Here is a 19616-nt window from a genome sequence, read left to right as displayed (position 1 = left end):
CTTTTGTGGGCGTAAGGCCAGATTCACCATTTAAGACCACAGAGGCATATTTCTGCTCCGAGAACACTAATGCTGCTTATGTACCGACTTTGCATTTGGAGAGCATACAAGCAGGAGGTTGCAAATATCAGTCTTGGGGCCAAAATACCAGAGCTATGTTCAATTCCCTGCTCTTAGTGCATGACCTCTGGGTAAAGCATCCATCTACAAAATGGAGGATTATACTGTTTCACTAAGATGAAGAATCTTCCTATATTATAAGAAAAAAGGTTTGAGATCCCCAGTTGGGGAAGGAATGATTCTCTATCATGGCAGACAGTCATGTACAACATATCTGTGTGTAGAGGCAGGAGCTATTACCTCCCCATGCTAGATGTTTCATTGCTTTTTTCTGCAAACAGACATTTTGCTAGGGAATTTGCTACTGATACTGGATTTTATGCACTTTAGTATAAATGGGGTGCAAGTAGTCTACTTGCAGAAGAAAACACTACTCAGCCCAGACACAGCAGAAGACTGGTCTTTCAAGCTTTCGCCTTATGTTTCCTGAATACACACAACCCCAGACTGCTGATAAGGGAGGCAAAGGCAGCTGCTTGTTCATTCAACACACAACAAACAGCAAGAAAGGTGGGTTTTCAGCTGATTTTAATTGTGCTCAAACACTAAGTTCCAAACAAGTTTTATCTCAGCAAACAAAGGGACTGCGTCGCACAGCCGAAATCAGGTCCTGATGAAAGGGTACCAAGGCCCAGGAACCAAGCAGCACTCATTTCCCTACCACCATCAAGAAATACAGTGGAGGCCCCAAAATGCCTGCAGCTGAAGAAAGATGTGATGAAACATTTTGGAAGCTTTATTTTCAACATCCCAGGTCACAACCTTGATTCGTCTGAGCTCAAAGTTCTCAGAGACCCCAGCTCACGCATTCAGGAACAGATTTTGAAGCAAACTCCAGTTCTTCACCAAAAGCAATGACCTGGCCATGAAGAGGGAAGCACACACAAAACTCTCCTCCCACAGATCAAATGCCCCTCAAAAAGTCACACTGGGTGCCAGACGCTGTGATAATCTGGCTGATTATTATAAACTGAAGAGTCTTGAAAAACTAGACTGAAAATTTGGCTTCAGAAGATTTATCAAAGGCCTGTGGGGGCCAGTGGTAGAGCAGAGTGACTCCTTGCAGTCCCTCCCTTCAGCATTTACAGCTTCCCTAACAGAAGAAAAGGCCAAGTAGCAGCACGTTACAGTCAAGACTTTTGCCAGCTCCATGCTCACTTGCTTCCAGCAAGCCATCCCAGCATGCAAATGTGTAACACCTGGTTTGTGAGAAACATGAAATTCAGAAACTAACTTTCTTCCTTTTAGGAACTGCATCATTCAGGATCTGTGTCACAGATCTCTCCTGCCAAGAAAGAGCAGCGTAGGTCCCGGGGCACAGACAGACAAGCAGGCAGGCTCCGATTCCTCCTGCAAGAGCAGACAGGGAGCAGAATGGGCACTGCAGCAGGCCTCTGCCCATGGACTACTTCCAAGTCGTGAAGAATGATCAATAAAGCAAGTTTATCTATGCTTTCACAACAAACCAGAGTTAATACACGCACATCCCTCAGAAAAAACAGTCAGGGGTTAAAAAGCAGAGACTGAAGTCCCCTGCTCCGCTGGACAGTCTGGCAAGTCGAGCGCATCCACAAGCAAACCTCTGACTGACTGACCTTGGCTATGTCGTTTCTGTGCTCTGCTCAGTTGTGTGCGACAAGAAGCTGTTTCTTCCCCGTTTTACTGTAGCACTTAGACCCTCAAATAAAAAGGCTCTAGAAGCCTACATAAAAAGCCGCTACCAAACAGCGACGGCTCATTGTCATAGGCAAAACGCAGCGTTCATCCTAATGAGGAGCTTTCCTAAGCGCCGCGCGGCAGCGTTGCGGGCCTATCTGCAGCGATGCGAAGATGCCAGCGTTTTAAGACAGTTTCTGTGAGCCCATTCAGCCCTGATCTGTTAAGAGAACATTTTCTTTCAACCAAACTGCATGGTATTAAGAAAAACAGGCTTTTCAAACAAGCATCAAGGTAACAGGTGTTCCCTTATAACGAGATACAGGTGCAGCATTATTGCGATAACGAGCAAACTGTTTATGGTTTCCGAATAGCAGGAGGCAGCATGGCACAGTGCAGGCGTCTCGCTGGAGAGGAACGGCGCGGGCATCCATGCATGCACGCACTAAACCATTTGGAACAAGAGCAAGGGCCCAATCATGAAAGTTGCTTGCAAGAATAAGTCACTGGCTTTAAAAGCAGGAGTAGCTGTGCCTCCCATACAGCACGTGGAAGAATCAAGGCACAGGTCTGTTTTGGCGATGTATTTCCCAGGCAGTGTTATATCATGAGACAACTTATAGAGGGGTTGGCACCGCAAATATGTTCTTCCTTGCTACTGGTTCACATTCCCCACATGGGAATGGAAACTGGACTTTCACATGCGTATGCAGTCATACGCTATAATAACCCACTCAAATATGCACAGGCACCAACATGTACATACGTGTATCACACCAAGCACCGTGGGGATCTGGATTACACGCACTGCGGCAATACAAATCAATGCAAAAACATTTTGTTTGCTTTAGGATCAAGAGTGTTTTCAAACATTGCCTTGAGATTCAAAACAAAAAAGATTAACAAACAACTCTGCAACACAGCTACTTAAAATAAATCCTATTTCCTTTCCATTTCGATTTACATTACAAGAAAAAAACTTCTTGTGCTTTAATCCACTTCTCCATAAAGTTTATGGAGCAGCAACAGCTAGTTGAGTCCAAGCAGAAAAAACAACCAACAACTTGTCAGGGGCCAAGCTATTGTTCTCAATGAAGAAAAAACTCATTAGCTTTTAATGAAAACACAGGGAATAAAAACCAAATAGCACAGAACCCTAGCAAATAATTACCCTGCACCTGACACAAAGCTGCTCTTTCTTCCTACTCAAATTCTCAGCAAAATTCCCCAACTTATCACTCTTTGGAGCATGAACAAAAGCAAGATTGGCTCTAAGGGAAAGAGCAAGAGGTTTTCTTAGGCTTACACCTCATCCAGGGCCTCCCCCGGCACTGTCTGGCTACCACGGAGCGTGCTAAATACTCCGCTTTCTTGCTCCGTGATACTTGTGGCACAGAACGAGAAATTAAATCATACCAGATATCGGCTGTCTGATGTTTTCTGCAGAAAGTTTCTTGCGTAGCAGCAGAAAGAGGGGCTCGAAGGCATGATGTGCAATTAGCACAAATTTCATGCTTTACACATACTGACTCCAAGCAAATTGGAGAAGGGATGGATTGCGTCTCTGGTGACAGGAGCATCCCCGGCAGGAGAGGCGGTGGCAGTTCAAACCGCAGTGATGCCGGACAGAAGCCCGTCAGGTCAGGTTGCCCCCAGCTCACGGGTCCCTGCAGGACAGCCCACAGAAACCGCAGGGGCCAGGCAGAGACACAGCTCCTGGCAAGGCCCCTGCCTTTGGGGAAGAGATGGCCAAGAGCCTTTTAACTGCTCAGATCTGACAGAGACTCACTTGAAGCTCCTGCTTGCACAGCACATGGGGAGAGTATGTCCTGCAGCTACAGGTCATGCAGCAGAGTTACTGAGAAAGCAAAGGACCCAATTAAGCATTAACAGGAGACCAGAGCAGCACGAGCAGGGCCTGCTGGGAACGTACAGCGAGTCACCATGGCCGGGGAACACGCTGTTACTCCCCTCTCCACAACCCAAATGCAGCAAACACGGCTCTCTGCGAGGAAGGGAATAATCCCAGCCTACCATTTGTACTTGCTTTGGAGTCCTGCAACTGTGCCAGAGCAGAGGCAGGACCTGGCAGATGACAGGTCCTAGGACAAGAGCTAGAAAAACCTCAGTTCTGCTACAATGCTATTGCGCAGTGTCAGAAAATGCCTCTGTGCCCCTCTTGCCTTTGGTGCCATGGGGAATGACAGTTACTCTGTTTTAAGTGTAGAATCTTACTGAAGCCTCAAAAATCAAGACTGAATTCTTCCCACATAAAAACTGGCAAAGAAGTTCTCCTTTCTTTAAGCTGCAGTTTGCCCATCAAGGGAACGCGAAAAAATTAATGCATCCTGGCACTCACAGGAAGAGAAACAGTCTAAACAGGTGAAAGGGTTGGGGGGGGGGGGGCAGGTAAATCATCTCCAGTAGCTTGTTAAGGAAATTATAATTAAGATTGCTTTGCATTCACTGAAGGTCCCTGTCTAGGTACCTAGAGTTTCATTAAGCATTTTTTAGATCATAAGAAAAAAAAATCAATACCAAGCCAGTTCCATTTACGCTTTTATGATAAGCTAGTTCATGCCAAAGCGGAAGTAAAATCCCCAACTCCACTTAATATTCAAGGAAACGAAGTTCCTGCTTTAAAGTAATGACTCCTTCGTATCATACTACAAATAAAGGTCTCTGATCCAAATCCCATCTGCCTTCATGCTCGACAGTGTTAATATCTCTAGATTTTCAGGGACTAATTTAGCAGTAATGCATTTCCCAAAGCAGAGCAGTAAAAGTATTATCAATACTATGGTTTAATATCCCTTACTACAATCACTCGCTGAAATTATGGAGTATCACATGGAAACACATCAACAGAGACGCGCCCACACAGTAAGTACTGCTCATATGTAAATATATTATAGTTTAGCATTTGTAATGTTGTAGTTAAAGCTCTGTCAACATTGCCATTATAAATTCTATACCTTTTTAAACACATTTATGTGCTAGAAAATGTATGATGTTTCTTTTTTGAATGCCTTAAAGGCTTCATCAGCTCCTAAGTGCCCATTTGGATGTGTGGTTAGCCCCCGTGATTAATACACGAATAGCTGAGGTTTTGGTGGATGCAGGTTTTTTGCACCTTCTTCAGACTGCTGAATTCCTCCTTATTGTGCCTGGGTAACATCACATCTGCCTGAAAATACCATGTCTTCTTTTGTTTTGCATCACTAATATGCATACACGTCCTTCCTCCCTTCCCCAGGCTGTACCAACAGAAGTACTATTAGAACTACATTAACAAACTACAAGGAAAAAAATATGTATCTACAGATCTCAGTGTTTGTCCTACTTAATAAATATTTGCTCGGAGGGGAAGACCACGCAGAGGCGGAATAACTTTGTCCCTGGCTCACGATGTAAACAAGGCTGTGGCGAGAGCAGGACCCACCTCTGCTTACGCTGTTTTTATCAGCGGGGCCAGCTACTCATGGCATGAGGGTCAACAGCAAAGTGAGGGACCTCCTCTCGCACAGGAGCAGCCCATTTATCATTGTTTTAAAAGTGTCGACCCAAACAGCTCTTGGCCAGCTGACAAGTGAATCCAGTCCAAGACTAATTTTGCTCACTCGCTACCCAGCTTTTTGCTAATTACATGTAGTAAAAGCAAATTAATGGTCCACTAAAAATGCCACTTATGTTCAAGGCCACAAGAAAGCGGAAAGCACTTCTGCAGGCGGCTGGCTGCTGCAGCGCTGGCGCGGCTGGGATGCAATGATGCAGCGTGCCCAGCAGGTCGGGCTGCAGCGCGCAGCATCGCGCCGGGGATGCGCGAGCACCTCCAGACAGCCAGAAACCCGCACAGGCCCCCGGCCAGGCCTTAACCCGCTCACAGGCCGAGGGAAGAGAAGGACAAACGTCCTGGGATTAATAAAGCCAACCAGGCAGGAGCCAGGCAATGCAACGGTGGCAGCAGCCTTCCTAAAGCTGGAACAGAGACAGGGAAACACTGGCTTTCTTTCTCCCTGGGACACGAAACCAAACCCCTGTTATAACAGGCAGGGGGGAAAGGGAGGAAATCAAAACCCTACAAAGTGCCCGAGTATTTTTTTTTTTATTGAAAGCAATATTATTGAAAGCAATTCAAGTTTTCCAAGCCTCAGATTTGACAGAATAAACCCAAAGGCAGCTGGGAAGCTCAGAGTAGGCTGGGGTTAAGTTATTTTTCTCCTCTATTACATGGTAAAGAAACTTTGTGACTACATAATATGAATAACTTCCCAGGTTATTCTGTTTCAAGTTATTCTTAAGCCTTTAAGCCTGATATGCAGGCATTCAAACCAAAACCTTCCCACAACCAATTTGGGATTTATTTCTAAACAAGAAAAAAGTGACACCCCCCCCCCAACACACAAGCACATCACTCGCGAGCCTTCCCTGAAATAGTTCTTAGACTGAGCTGCTCTAAGACAAAGCTCATTCTTATGAGCCTAACTTTCCACTAAGTTTTGGGGCCTAGCTATCCTCCCCAAATCCATGGGAAAACAGAAGTGAAGCTCACCTTGCAACTCTATTAGTCTTTATTTTCTACTCCCATGCCAGCCCCTCCTGCCCCTCCTCAGCTGAGCTCTCCTCTCCAGTTTTTCTTCCCTTCCTTTCTTCCCATTCGCTCCCTCCCCAGCTCCTCTCGCAGCCTTGGCACCCTTTCACCCAGCCACCGCCTATCCTGCCTCTCAAGTGGGCAGCGGCCGCCTGACAGGGGGGACACAGCACGCTTCAGCCTTGCTAGGAGCTAGCCTGAAACCCTGCAAAGCAGAAAATTCCCATGGGAGGTAAACAAGTAAACAGGATTTATCCTTTCATTTATAACCTAGTAACACAGTGAAATATAAAGCCCATCCAACATGAGCAAAACCTGCTCAAAGCAGCCAACAGCTTGTTTGTCCAGTAATATATCACCCCTCATGAGCCTCAGTCTCTTCCAAGAGTGGGGAAACTGAGGTACAGGAAGATCACATCTGCATTTTGGTTCATCTTCCGAGATACCAACTCTGCTGGGAAGACAGCAAAACAGCATCCGAGAAGCTGGGCCTCAGGCTTGTGCAATGCAATCATTTGCAAAGCAGTTCTGCAAATACAGCTTGGGATCTAAAGACGTCAACATCATCAGTACTGAAGACTGATGTACCTGAGGTACTGAGGTACTCGGTACCGATGAGACTACAGGCCAGATTATATCGTGAGTAATGTCCATTGCATTAGTAGGTTCAGCTATTTTCTTAGCCAAAACCCTTCCAAGCGAACAAGGAATAAGCAGAACTAACCCACCAGGGAGCAGGAGTTTAGCGAGCATATTCCAATGACAAGACACAAGGAGGCTGTCTTGTCCGTGTCTACAGCAATTTTCACTGTTAAGAAAAAAATAAAAGTATGGACAGTGAATGCAAAGACAAGCACCTACAGCACATACTAGAATGATGTGCACTCCAGGGGTTGGAGGAGATGCCCATTAGGCATTTGTGATAATGCAAAGGATTATTTTACAGTTGTTTCAGGATGGAGGCTTAGAAGGCTAATTACTACTTTATAGGTGATTTGTATGGGGTTGGTACTCTACAAACCAAGGCAGCACAGAAATCACTGCAGGGAGGAGGGGGAGAGTGACTCAAAACTCCAGATTTGTGCCAGCTGAAGACTTGGGAAAGCCAGGAGCCAAGATTCAATACTGCATTGCCAGCCCCACTCATGCTGAGCAAGGGATGTGCTAATAGAAGACACTGGTTTTCCCACCAGCAATCCCCAGTCAGGCTCAGACTATACAGAGCCCTCCTTTTCCTAAGGGCTCAGAGCCCCATTAAGGGCCAGAACAGCAGATTTACATCCCTTTTTCCCAGCAGCAGACCCTCTGGTTCCACAAGTGTTTACCTGCCGTGAGAAGCTCAGGTGATGGTATGTGTGAACGCCCTCATGCTCCCAGTGGAGCAATTTCTTGGACGTTCTTCTACTCTGCATGAGCACAAAGCAACACTTGGGCTGCAGGTTCACCAAAGCACACTGCAATAACCCCAAGGTTTCTTTATAAAAGGAAAGCTGCAGCACATTCCTATTACCCAAACAAGTTCAGAAAGCACAGAGGGTTCATTTGAGAGGGCTCTATCTCCAAAGCTGCATATCAGGCAATTTAGACAATCTAATTATTAGAGTATTTTATTAACTGACCAAAGAGAGAGCAATAGAACTTGTAGTATTTAACTTACTGGGGCTCCCCAAACTGCTGTATATTTAGCATCTTTATTGACATTTTTATACCTTCCACTTTACAGTACATTGCTTTATTCTTAAAAGTCTGGCATGCTGCAAACTTCTCCAGGGAGGGAAGCATGGCACCCTGCATAAATATGAACAAAGAGGACAACCTCAGCCCCAAAGTCTTACAATTCAGATGGATTTCAAAAGAGTTACAAGTAACTCAGTTACTTAAATGCTTTTTGATTAATGAAGTAGAGATATGAGAAGCACCTAGTAATCCAAACCAGGAACTTTCCCTAAGTTTTTACATTTTAAATCAATGTGCTGTTTAAAGTGTTCAAAAGCGCTCATTACCCTAGTTTTTTCCTCAGTAAAGGTCATGTGAGTTTTGACATCAGCTACAGAATAACCCACCCTATCTGCTAGTTATTACTTGGTCTTTCAATCCTATTGTAAGTTCTCATCGTCATTTGCTGGCTCCAACAGCCAACTGATAACAATAAGCCCAAGTTTATAACTGAATGCACATTTGCTTTTGGCAGCTTTTCCCTCCTCTTCCCCTCCCCATTCAATTTCATGCAATGGGCACAACCAGAAAGAAAAAAAATCGTTGCCTAACATTTTCAAGAAATAAGGGGAAACCGTTTTATTTTTCTGTGATACAGCAATATTAACTTCAATCAAGTGTAAATATCTCCCCACTAATTACTGTGAGCTCGTGTCCAACACAGAAACGAGCTCAAGGCTGCTCACTGGAGCAGTCTGGGTGCAGCAACTTTGTCCAAGTCCGCTCTGGGACACGGCCGGGCACAAGCGTACGAGCGCTGCCGAGTTTTGTTGCTCCTTCTGCCTGAAGTGCCACGTGCCTTTGGGGCAGCCCAGGGCAGGTGCTCCCAGACCAGGCAGAGGGCAGGGAAAAGGGTGAAGACAGGCAAGAAACAGCCTGGTTGTGAAAGCTCTCTTAAACCATAAAATTAAACCATAAACTTAAAACAGTTCATTGTCATAATGAAATCTACCTGCTCCCAGAGATACCGAACTCCCAATGCCAATTCCTCATTCTAGCTGGAATAACCTGTAAAACACTCAAACTTTACCTATAGTCTTACAGATCAACAGAAGTAAGGTTTTTCTTTTTAAAGTTGCACTATTCAGGGGGCTTTTTTTGAAAATTTGAAATGCAATAGCAACAGTTTCAGGGTTGCACATATGTATGTATGTAAATAAAAATGCAAATGCACCTCCATACAGCCCTTCCCACAGCACAGACACTCACCTCCTACCTACAACGTTTTCTGAGCAGAGTATTCTATTTTCTCCTCTAACAGTTGCTTGCCTCCAAAATTTGTGCACAGTACCTTAGGTAGCAGAATAATTTATAAGTACATGTAAAAGCAAAGCTGTGCAGCTGCTCAGGGTTTGCAAAACTACAAACAGGAGGGATTTTACTGCAAAAAAATACTGTCTCTATTCAGATTAGTTTGCCCAGAATACAATACACACACAGGCAGAGAACTACACACTCAGAGCTGCAGGAAGCAAAGCTTCATTGCTGATAAAGGGAGCTGTCAGAGATGTTGATATTAAAGTTTTTCTTTTTCTAAGTTAAAGAACATATGCCTTTGTGTATATTTTATTTTTCATTAATTAACCCTGTTCCACATACCACCCAAACACATCTTGGACTTTAGAAAACATTCTAACAAAAGTTTTTTGTTTTCTTTTTGTCTCTGTGTTATGACATTTCAAGGTTTGTAACTGGCACTCATGTTTATAAAGCAGGAAAATTCCACACATGGCGATAGAATAGATATTTTAACAATATGTTACAAATATTGTCAATTCAATATTTTTCCCTTGCGTTTTCAAACACATCATAAATCTAGACTAGGTTTCTGCATATGAACCCTGCTTACCACTGAGCTAGAGTCTTTTGGCATGAATGCAAAGAGGGTTTTTTCTATAAATAAAACTTAGCAAAATCACTATGCACTCCATTAATTCAGGAACACTCTGCCTCAGCTTCAAAGGGGATCCTTACAGCAAAGATGGTGTTTCTGCTGCTTTAATGATTTGCTACTTGTACTTGTCATAACTACATGAACCAAATATGCAATACCAGGGAGCAGTGGTTTAGGGAAATGCACAGTTCCGTCTCCCATCCAGCTCCGCTTCAGTTCAATTCAATAGATTTGAGGCTTTATATAGAAAAGCTACTTCATAAATCTAACACTTGAGGCCTTTGTATGATGCCAGTTAATGAAAGAAAACTGCCCGCATGCCTCGGGTATACATACCTCATGCACTGCTACGACATCCAACCCCGTGAACAACCCGCGACCCATGAAATACCATGCACCCAAGCCAAAGTAAGTAGGGCCGACAGAGGTAAACCGATACACACTTCATCTAAATAGTATATACTACAAGATAAGTGGCCTACTAAGACTTTCCACAGTGTCACTTACTTAATCCTTTTATGGGACATGAAGGCTCCTGATTATTAAGCCATGTTTTATCCTGGCTCATCCCCTACCCCCACCTCCTTGCCACACAGTTTAATTTTTCTTCCCTGCTTCAAGGAGGAGACAGTTTTTTGTAGTTAAGGCACTGAGCAGGGAGAGCCAGGAGAGCTGGACCCAATTCCTGGATGCACTTGTAGGTGCTATGCTGCCTTCGGCATGTTCCTTGATCCTCAATTTTCCTAAACTTAAAGGAGCAATAATCCTTGTTCTCTGTTTTGACTATTTGTGAGTACTGCAGGGAACATTGCTACTCAGAAAATACCCACACAGCACTTCAAACAAAACTGTCTGGAATGAATTTTTGATAGGAAAACAAAAAAGTTATTGCAAGCTCAATGAAAATAAATCTGTTCTTTTATTCACCTATTTGGGGCTGTTTTCTTCAAAGAAAAGTAAAGTCATTGCCAGCAACTGCATCCACTTTGTTTAGTCTTCTAGCGTGAATGAGTCCTTGGAAGTTGAGTTTTCCGTGCAACACCATGGCAAGGGAACACCCACACAGCATGGAGGCACAGGTACCACAGGAGGATTTGGAGGCACTTTTTTTTTCATTAGCCCCAAGTTGGAGCCCTCAGTGGGAAGGGCAGAGCTAGATTTTCACCATCTCTGAAAGCCTGTCTTCCAGCACAGCATTTCAGAGTGACCTTTGCACCCAAGGATCTCAAAGCACTTTTTAAACAGATTTAAACAAATTCAATTCTACCAATGGCCACACTGTCTTTCTGCACTTGCCCATCTCCATACACCTTTTGGGTCTAGCAATAGGGAAACTGAACCACTACTGAAAATAAGGTTACTTGGTGCAAAGTGACATTACAGCAGAGCCAAAAACAGAGCTTTTAACCCTGATTCAAAGCTCTCCTATTTAGCCACGCAACCACCTTTCATTTCTTCAACCCTTCCTTTTGCACTGCTCCCCATCCCTCACTTCTCTTCCCAAACAATCTCCTCTTTCCTCCTCCCTCTATTCAATCCTAAATCCCCTTGCAGTACCCTAGAACAGCCTGCTGCCGCTCCCTCAGACCGTTCATTTCTGCTAAACCAAAGCTGTTGCAGAATGTTTCCCCTGCACCAAATTGTAAGAAACAAACAGCAGAAAGGAACTTAGGGGAGGGGTAAAGTCAACCCAGATTCTGTGCAGATTTTCCTCTGTCAACTTTCCTTAAGTCTGTTTTCACAGAGGGGAGGCTTCTGCACGATAGCAAGGGCATGCATGCATAAAGCACATTAAGCGTACAAAATGCCACACGTAAGCAGCCAGCCCTCCTCCAGAAGGAAATGAGTGAGCCTTTGCTCTGTTCAAACAGCACCTAAGAAACAAGGCAAAAAATAAGGTGTAGCTGCATGTTAGAGTCAACAACATCACTTGGTGCATATGAATTAGGCATGGCAACTCGTACCACAAGTCTTACACTGTTCAGTTGCATCCTGATAAAACTGGACTGCTCTACCCAACCTATCAATACAAGACCCTCGCTCCTGTTCCATATCTCCCAGCAAGGAGAAATTCATATCAAAAACAGTTATATTAGTTTCAGTCAACACTGGATGCCAACAGGTTGTAATAGCCCAAATTATTGGCATTTTGGTCTTAATACCTGCCAGAACAACTCCAGCACAGCTCTCAGTTTAAGGAGCTCTAACCACACCAGATGTGATCACAAATTCTGCTTACCCTCTTTAGAAAGGCTGTTTACAAGTTGCCTTTCAAAGAAAGCCCCAAACCTTCTCAGAAGGAGCCCCTTCCTTTCCCCACCTGGGCCTGTTATTTAAGTGCACTGGCAGTACAGCTAATTTACTCCTACTTTTTGTGATAATCTTACCCATATGTTCACACACTCCAGTTGTTGGTTTTTCTTTAAACCAAATGCCACGTTGTGGCTTTCTGGCTCTTTTCCATTCAACTGGCACCAGGTTCTTGTCCCCACCTCTCCTTCCCCCAGCAGGGCATCATAAACTGCAACTGGGGCTCTCAAAGTGATGCCCAAGCCCCTCTCAACACCCAAGGTGTCCTGCTTCCTTAGTCTGTTTTCTCAGAATAGTATCTACTTTCCTAATGACCTAGGGACAAGTTTGCAGAAATCTACATACCCAAAGATCCAAGTACTTGCAGTGATTCCTAGCAGGCATTTAAGTGAGCCAGGCACTTCAATTCATTTACAATCTATATACAGTTCTACAAACCAATCTTCCTAATATTACTTAGGCTGACTCCATAAAACAGTATCTCAAAGAACAAAAGGATCCCTCCTCTACCCTTTAAATTGTACGAACCTTCAAAATTAAAAAAATCTAATTTTGAGCCCTTATGTGTTCTAATCCTCTCTCTCACTCTCTTTTTTTAATTTTGAACACAGCTGTCTGTTGTACTTTCTCAAATGATGCCAGATGCTGGGTTCATCAACCAAATGCATGAAAACAATGGTTTGAAAGCAATTAGAAGCACCGAGGCTGCACCGAGGCTCATATTAAAATGTGATAACACTGCTCTAGTGGGAATTGCAATGCTGCTGCATTTCTGACATTTCTGTGCTGCCAGACAGACAGGATGTGCTGGAAGTGGGCCCTGATCGAGGAGGTAACATACTGGAATTTATTTCTGGAGTAAATGAAGGATTAGCTGAATTGGAACACTTGCAAGGATTTTTATGATGGCCCCAGCTCCCATCTTGTTTGAGCACTGGCAGATCCTTCTGTTTGTACTCACATATCACAATCATTGTTTAAAGAGAGAAAGACCCTAAAGAACCACATGTGTTATCTGTGGCCTGGTTGTGCTCAGTGCTCCAGCTCAGGAGTCGGAGCTGGACTGCATGGATTCAACGCAGAGTAAAAGGAGCTCCAGGTCAGCTCTAAGGAAAGACACATCCATGGATTGTCCTGGATATGCAAAAGTAACCCTTGAAACAGCTCTCAACCTGCAGGCACTCTGGAAATTTGAAATCATCACCTGCATTATTGCAGAAATGAAGATCAAAGTCACAACCAGAATCTCCCATCATTAACAGACATAAGAGATAGTCAGTCCTGAAAGATTTACTGCCTGACCATTTGTCTACATCTGGAGACAAGGATTCAGTTTCAAGTCAGGGTTGACACAGAAATGATGACTGGAAGCAACTCGCTGAAGTTTACCCAGAGACAGGGATAGTCTCTGCTCTCAAGTCAATAGCCCTAACTGCTAGAATGTGCTGCCCTTTCTGAACTTTAAGGATTTTCTGGAGACCAGAAGTTTCGCAGAAAGCTTTCCCAGGCCTTTCCAAAACGGTATTTCTATATAGGCACCACACTTCTGTTTAGTTTACTCTCAAGACTAAGGAGAAGTTAACTCCTGTTGCCCAGGAAGAACACTAACCTGAACTCCTGCTATAGCCTTTGCTTTGGCTTTGCCCCATTCCACCCATAAGACCTGCCATGCACAACTATAAATTCAATTTAAGCTCTTCTTGCTGATTTTGCCCAGGAAACACCACACGCAACCAGCCCTTCTCTGCTCCCCAAGCTTGTAAGGACAATGAGAAAGTACCCTCCTTCCCCACCAGGCTGAACTCACCTCGAGGCAGAAATTCCAAGTGATACCTAAAAGACAAAAAAAGACAGACATAAGCATGCATTATTTTCTTAATGATTTGTTCCAGCCTGATGAATAAGTGACAGATGGGAAAGTTATATCAGACATGCTGCCAGAAATCCAGCAAATGGTCAAAACACATTTTGCACAAGAAGCCTCAAAAGGCAATGCAAGTCCTACAGATGCTAGCTGGCCCCCCTGACATGCCTTGCTGCCTACAGGAACTTTTTCACTAATCAGATCTGCCTTTCTTCAAGCATTACAAAGATGCCCAATTTTCTTTCATAAGAATAGGCCTTCTTCCTCAAAGAGGAGGCTTACACAGCCTTTCCCTTTGCAGTCTTATTAACTTCATCTTTCACCTTCCTTACAGGAAAACCATTGCAGAGGGGAGTATGCACACTGCCCATTTCAACACCCTGTTTGCAGAGACCAACTCTATGTCTGCAACTTTTGTGAAAGCAGGTCACCAGGAAATTCAAAAGAAAACACTTGCTAAAGCTGATCAGGACATCTGGGTGTACCTTCCCATTCCTTTACTCATCACCTTCCTTACATGCCAGCTCTCTACTGCTCTGGTTGGCAAGTGCTCCATCCTGCTGGAAGTGCTCCTCCATCTAGCAGACGTACTGTCCTCAGGTAGTAGCATAGGAAAGCCAGAGTGAGGAATGAAAACTTCCCTGCAGAACCACAGAGAGGAAGGCTTGCAGGATGTGTTGTCATACCGTGCTACCTACTAATCCTATGGTAGGATCTAAAAGCTCAGAGTGCTGGACGCTGGGCAATTACAGGGGGACAAGCAGTACCTGACAAGCAGTCAGGCACAGAGGATGCAAGAGCAAGGCAGCAAACAGGCGCGGGCTTGTGGACTGCCAGATGTAACCCAGCTTGAGAAACAACCCTGTGTCGTATCTACCAGAGCAGGAGTTACCTGCCCAGACAGTTTATTTAGTCCATGCCTCATTCCCCAGGCCCCTCAACTGAGTCCCATTCCCTGCCCAGCAAGTAGCTCAAAAGTATGCCCAATCATGCACACATTTTTTCTGTTAAGAGGGCCAGACATTCACATGCAGACCCATCACAGGAATGGCTGTGCTGAAAAGCAGCCCTCCATGATTTCTGCGTCTCTCCCACTTTGAGCACATCTTGAGCTGACAGAGTCATTTTAATAAAGGAACAGCATGGGCAAGCTTTGGAAGCAGGTCAAGGATTGGGAATAAGCCACAAAGTGACCCATTCACAAGCAAGATGTGTAACAGAGGGTTGGTCTATAGGCATTAATGGCAAGAATCCAGTATGTAAAAATCCAATCAATTTGTTTCCTCATTAAAATCTTTCATGAAGAAAGTGATTTAACACAAACATTCAAGCAACTGACACAGATTAATTAGAAAACAACAACAGAATTCTGATTAAGGGCATAATATTTGACTTGTTTGGTTTGGACAAAAAAGAAAGTGTACACAGGCAGAAGAAACTTCCCTGAGAAGGGGATCCCACTGTGGTAAAGAACGGCTGTATTTATTAGAAAGAGCCACACCATTGCGCTTGTAACCCGAAAGGGCTGCATATACCTCTGGGCCTTTGGACGCTCGACAGTGGTCCCCATTTCCATCAGGAGCTCCTCACTACGGATCCTAATGCAGCTACACCCCATCTCCAAAGCCCAGAAGTGACACAGCCCGTCCAAGATCAGTGGAATGGCCAGAAAGGCCCCTCCATCCTTTTGTTTCCAAACAGTCTTAGTGTTACTCAATGTTTGCTCTGTGGTAGTTTTTACAGGCCAGCTGAATTTGGACTGCACCACACAAAGCCCTGACGTCCTCACACATAAGGTCCCCCACATCTCCCTCAAGCCTCCGTGCTCTGCTTGCACCCTGGCAAGGGGAAACCTCCCTCCTCTGGGCTCAACTTCTGCCCAGAAGAAATTTTCACACACCCCCCACCCAAACCCTCCAGCCCAATATCCACTGAGGGTTGAAATACTTTTGTCTCCTGAACAGACAGTGATTGTGAGACAAGGACAAAGAAATCACTTCTTGTTTTGTGAACTTTTGTCTCTTGTGCTTGAGAGACTGTCCTAATCTCCCCTGAACATGTTTTAGTGATAACATTTACTGCACTAGGACCAAAATGATTTTCTGTCACTTCTAATTCCAGTTCAATAAAAGTATAAGAGCTTTGTTTCTAACCTCTGTCATTTTTAATACAGTAAAATGGTTTAAAAAAATGTAAAATTGAGTTCCATTTCCTACTGGACCAGCAAGCCCATGTTAGCTTCACTCTGATCAAATTTAGGAGGGGAGAAAGAGAAATACCAAAAGATTTTTTTTTTTTAAGCATAAGGAAACAGTCAGAAATTCTAATCTCATCAGATCAGGATATGTCTTTAATCTCATGCTTTGATCATTTTCACTCTGGAAAGGCTTAAGCAGAGAATGAAAGTTAGTTCAAATTTTAATCAGGAGTGGGGGGAAGACAGTTTGTTCTTATGGAAGATGAAAGAGTAATGATCTAATTCCTTCATCTGCCCCTGACCGCATGAAAGTCTTGAATAAATTACTTTGAGTGGGTAAAAGGCACCCACATACAATACACAGTATTTTCAGTTTGTTCACTTAAAGGATGAGATTTGCTTCCCCCCCCCCCCCCCATGATGTTTTATACAGATCTACCATCAGGGGAGAGGCAAGGGAAGTATGACTACTTATCTGTGAGGTTTGTTACCCTCTATTGCAGGTAACTTCATAGTTACTCAGCAAGTTATATTTACATAATTTTAAGAGGTGGCCAGAATATTCTTTCTTGCTCCTGCATTACTGAAGAAATGCAATTACTTGGGCAAAAATCTCATTTTGCTGTGACAACCTAGGTAGCAAATATAGTCAGTTCAAATGCATCCACAGCCATAAGTCACATGCATGCTTATAGATTCAGAATAAAGCACATCTCTGCACAGCAGAAGAGAAGGAATTCAGCTAGCATAACTAAGCTAGTCATCTCAGGCCATTCACCACAGTAGACAGCAGCAAGAAGCTTATGGCCAGTTTTGATTTTTGCTCTCAATTAAGATAGCATTAACTGACAAGCAGGTCAGGCCTTTAAACATGCCCTGCCTGTGGGCAAGAGGCAAGTTACACATTTCTTTTAGCTTTTATAGGAGGTTTACTCTGAAAGTTACATTCCAGTAATTTCTCCCAGCAAATAATTGAGAAAACTAATTGCCTCATACACATTTCTCATCTAGCCAGACAGTACAAGTTAGAAACCAGAGGTCTAATCCCTGCTCACCACTGCAGCCCTGGTCTGGAAGCTCCTTGCCTTGGGATTAGGTCTGACGTTTTCATCCTTAATTGATGATTTTTAGATTTCACAAGCCGTAAGTGAGAAAGCTTGCAATTCAGCTTCTTAACTGGAAAGTTTGTGAAAAGGCTTTGTAATACATTTCTGGTCATCTCAGCTGCTTCTCTTCAGCACTATTTTATTAAAGCTTCTTATCCACCAGCTGTGGGTGGAATCCTCTAAGAACAGTAGTTAATGCAAAGGATAGCAAAGGGTTTTCAGCCAAATAGGAAGGACCAACACATATTAGAGCTTGAGAAGGTGGAGGCAGACAGAGGAAAACCTTATCAAATGATTAACTAGCTTCAGCAAAACAGATTCAAGAATGTACTACTTTTGAGAATTTTGATGTGATATATCAAGCAAGGACCTAACCAAAAAATATACGATTTCCATTACAAAGCCAAAGACTGAGTGTTGCACTGCTAATAACAAAAGACATCCCTTAAGTACTTCCCCCACATAGTTTGCAATGAACCACCCCCCTCTCTCACCTCACTGGTGCATATTTGGGGCCAGACAGGAAAAAGCCACAGATTTGTCCTATTCAAAACATAAATGGTTTCTCATGATCATATACAGCCTTTGAGGTTACGTACTCAACAAGCAAACATCAATGCATTTCACTTTTCTGAAAGTGTTTATATTCTTTGCTCCTGAAAAACACACATGTCCCAGCTCTAATTTATCAGCCTCATAGTAGCTGGGTCTCCAACTGGGCCCAATCGAAACTGCAACTCAACTGTATAAACAGACCTCAAAGGGTGAATTCTCATGAGAAAAAGAAAGTGTTGTCATTTTACAGAGGAAAATCGAGTCACTGAGCAGACATGTTTGCCAGAAAGCTTTGCTCCCAACAGGAACAAACTGTCCCTTCGGCCTTGAGCCAGAACTGCCACCATTTCTCAGCATCTGCTCTGTAAGGCCAAGGGCCTGCTGTTGTCTCCCAGAGCCAGGACTCGGTCTTCAGAAATGCAAGATCCCTCTAGGACACATCAGGACCTCAATCACAGACCTATTCCTTGCAAATGGTTTGTAGCAGAAGCAGCAAGATTGGAAACAATCCTAATAGCATCAGTTGGACACTTGTGAAGTTTGAAAATAAGTCTCCAAATTCTGTATTTATTAGCCCTATCGTACTAGTGACTCACACTCAAGAGAGCAAGACTTGCTCTCCACAGTTATTTTATTCAAAACCAGTCACCTGGAGACAGAAATCCAGTAGAACTCATGATCTGCACCCCCACTCCTGTGCACAGCTCCAGAGTCCGCTGACCATCATGCACCACTTGTGGCAACTCCCATATCCGATGGATTCAAGACAGATCCATTCAGGGCTAGACACAAATTGCCATTTGAAATCTTACGGTCTGCATCATGCAGTAGAGGGGCTGTTGAACTTGGTGGTTGTAATGGTCTCTTCAGAGCTTCAAGTCTGTAAAAGTCTAACCCCACTTTCCTCTGACTCAATTTCAGCAGGAATCATAAAATAAAGTTCCAATCAAGTTTTTTGCATTTTCTTGTCTAATTAAGAACACTAATATCACCACAGATGGTATTAAATTAGATATTTCAAGAGTCTAATTTGTTTGGTGCACAATATTTGTTGGTTTAATGTTTGCAAAATTTTTGTTTCTTAAATCAACACTGTACAAGATTTCAAGCAGGAAAAGACAAGAACAGAACTGGGGAGCTCACCATTAGCAAAGCCAGTTACAAACCACTTCAAATGCAATTCTCAGTCAAATGTTACAGAAGCAGCAGCAGCTACGCAAAGACTCTGGTTACACAATTTCAATCATTTTCAGTGCTCAGGTTTCAGATTAACAATGCATTCACAAGGAAATGGATGGGGAAACAGGGGTAATTTTATCAGCTGGAATGGAAAATGATGCAAATTACTGAAATGATTCTAACCCAGAAGGCACCAAACTGCATTAGTGGAAGAGTGAATGGCCACATTCTCCCCAGGTATAAAAACAGGTAGAACATAACAGCTCAATTGAATTTGTCCTCCTTCCATATGATACTGTAACATAAATTCCTTCCTTATATCTTTTTTTTAAAAACACCCTGAGATTACAGAATAAATTAGGAACATCCTAACAGACATGTTACCAGACTTTAAAAAGAAATAATCACCATGGTCAGTATTAAACTTG

General features: G+C 43.6%; 1 protein-coding gene across 1 annotated transcript in view; it reads right to left on the bottom strand.

The window, feature by feature from the left end:
- SKAP1 (src kinase associated phosphoprotein 1) overlaps positions 1-19616 on the bottom strand; it is a 153278-nt gene that overhangs the window by 120841 nt on the left and 12821 nt on the right. Inside the window, exon 3 of the mRNA XM_064524639.1 lies at positions 14095-14120. Within this exon, the coding sequence (XP_064380709.1) occupies positions 14095-14120 (26 nt within the window). The remainder of the gene's footprint in view (positions 1-14094; positions 14121-19616) is intronic.

The sequence above is a fragment of the Dromaius novaehollandiae genome, chromosome 22, assembly GCF_036370855.1.
Source record: "Dromaius novaehollandiae isolate bDroNov1 chromosome 22, bDroNov1.hap1, whole genome shotgun sequence".
Taxonomy (NCBI): domain Eukaryota; kingdom Metazoa; phylum Chordata; class Aves; order Casuariiformes; family Dromaiidae; genus Dromaius; species Dromaius novaehollandiae.
The sequence above is the reverse complement of the archived record's forward strand: the minus strand, read 5'-3'. Positions and strand labels throughout refer to the sequence as shown.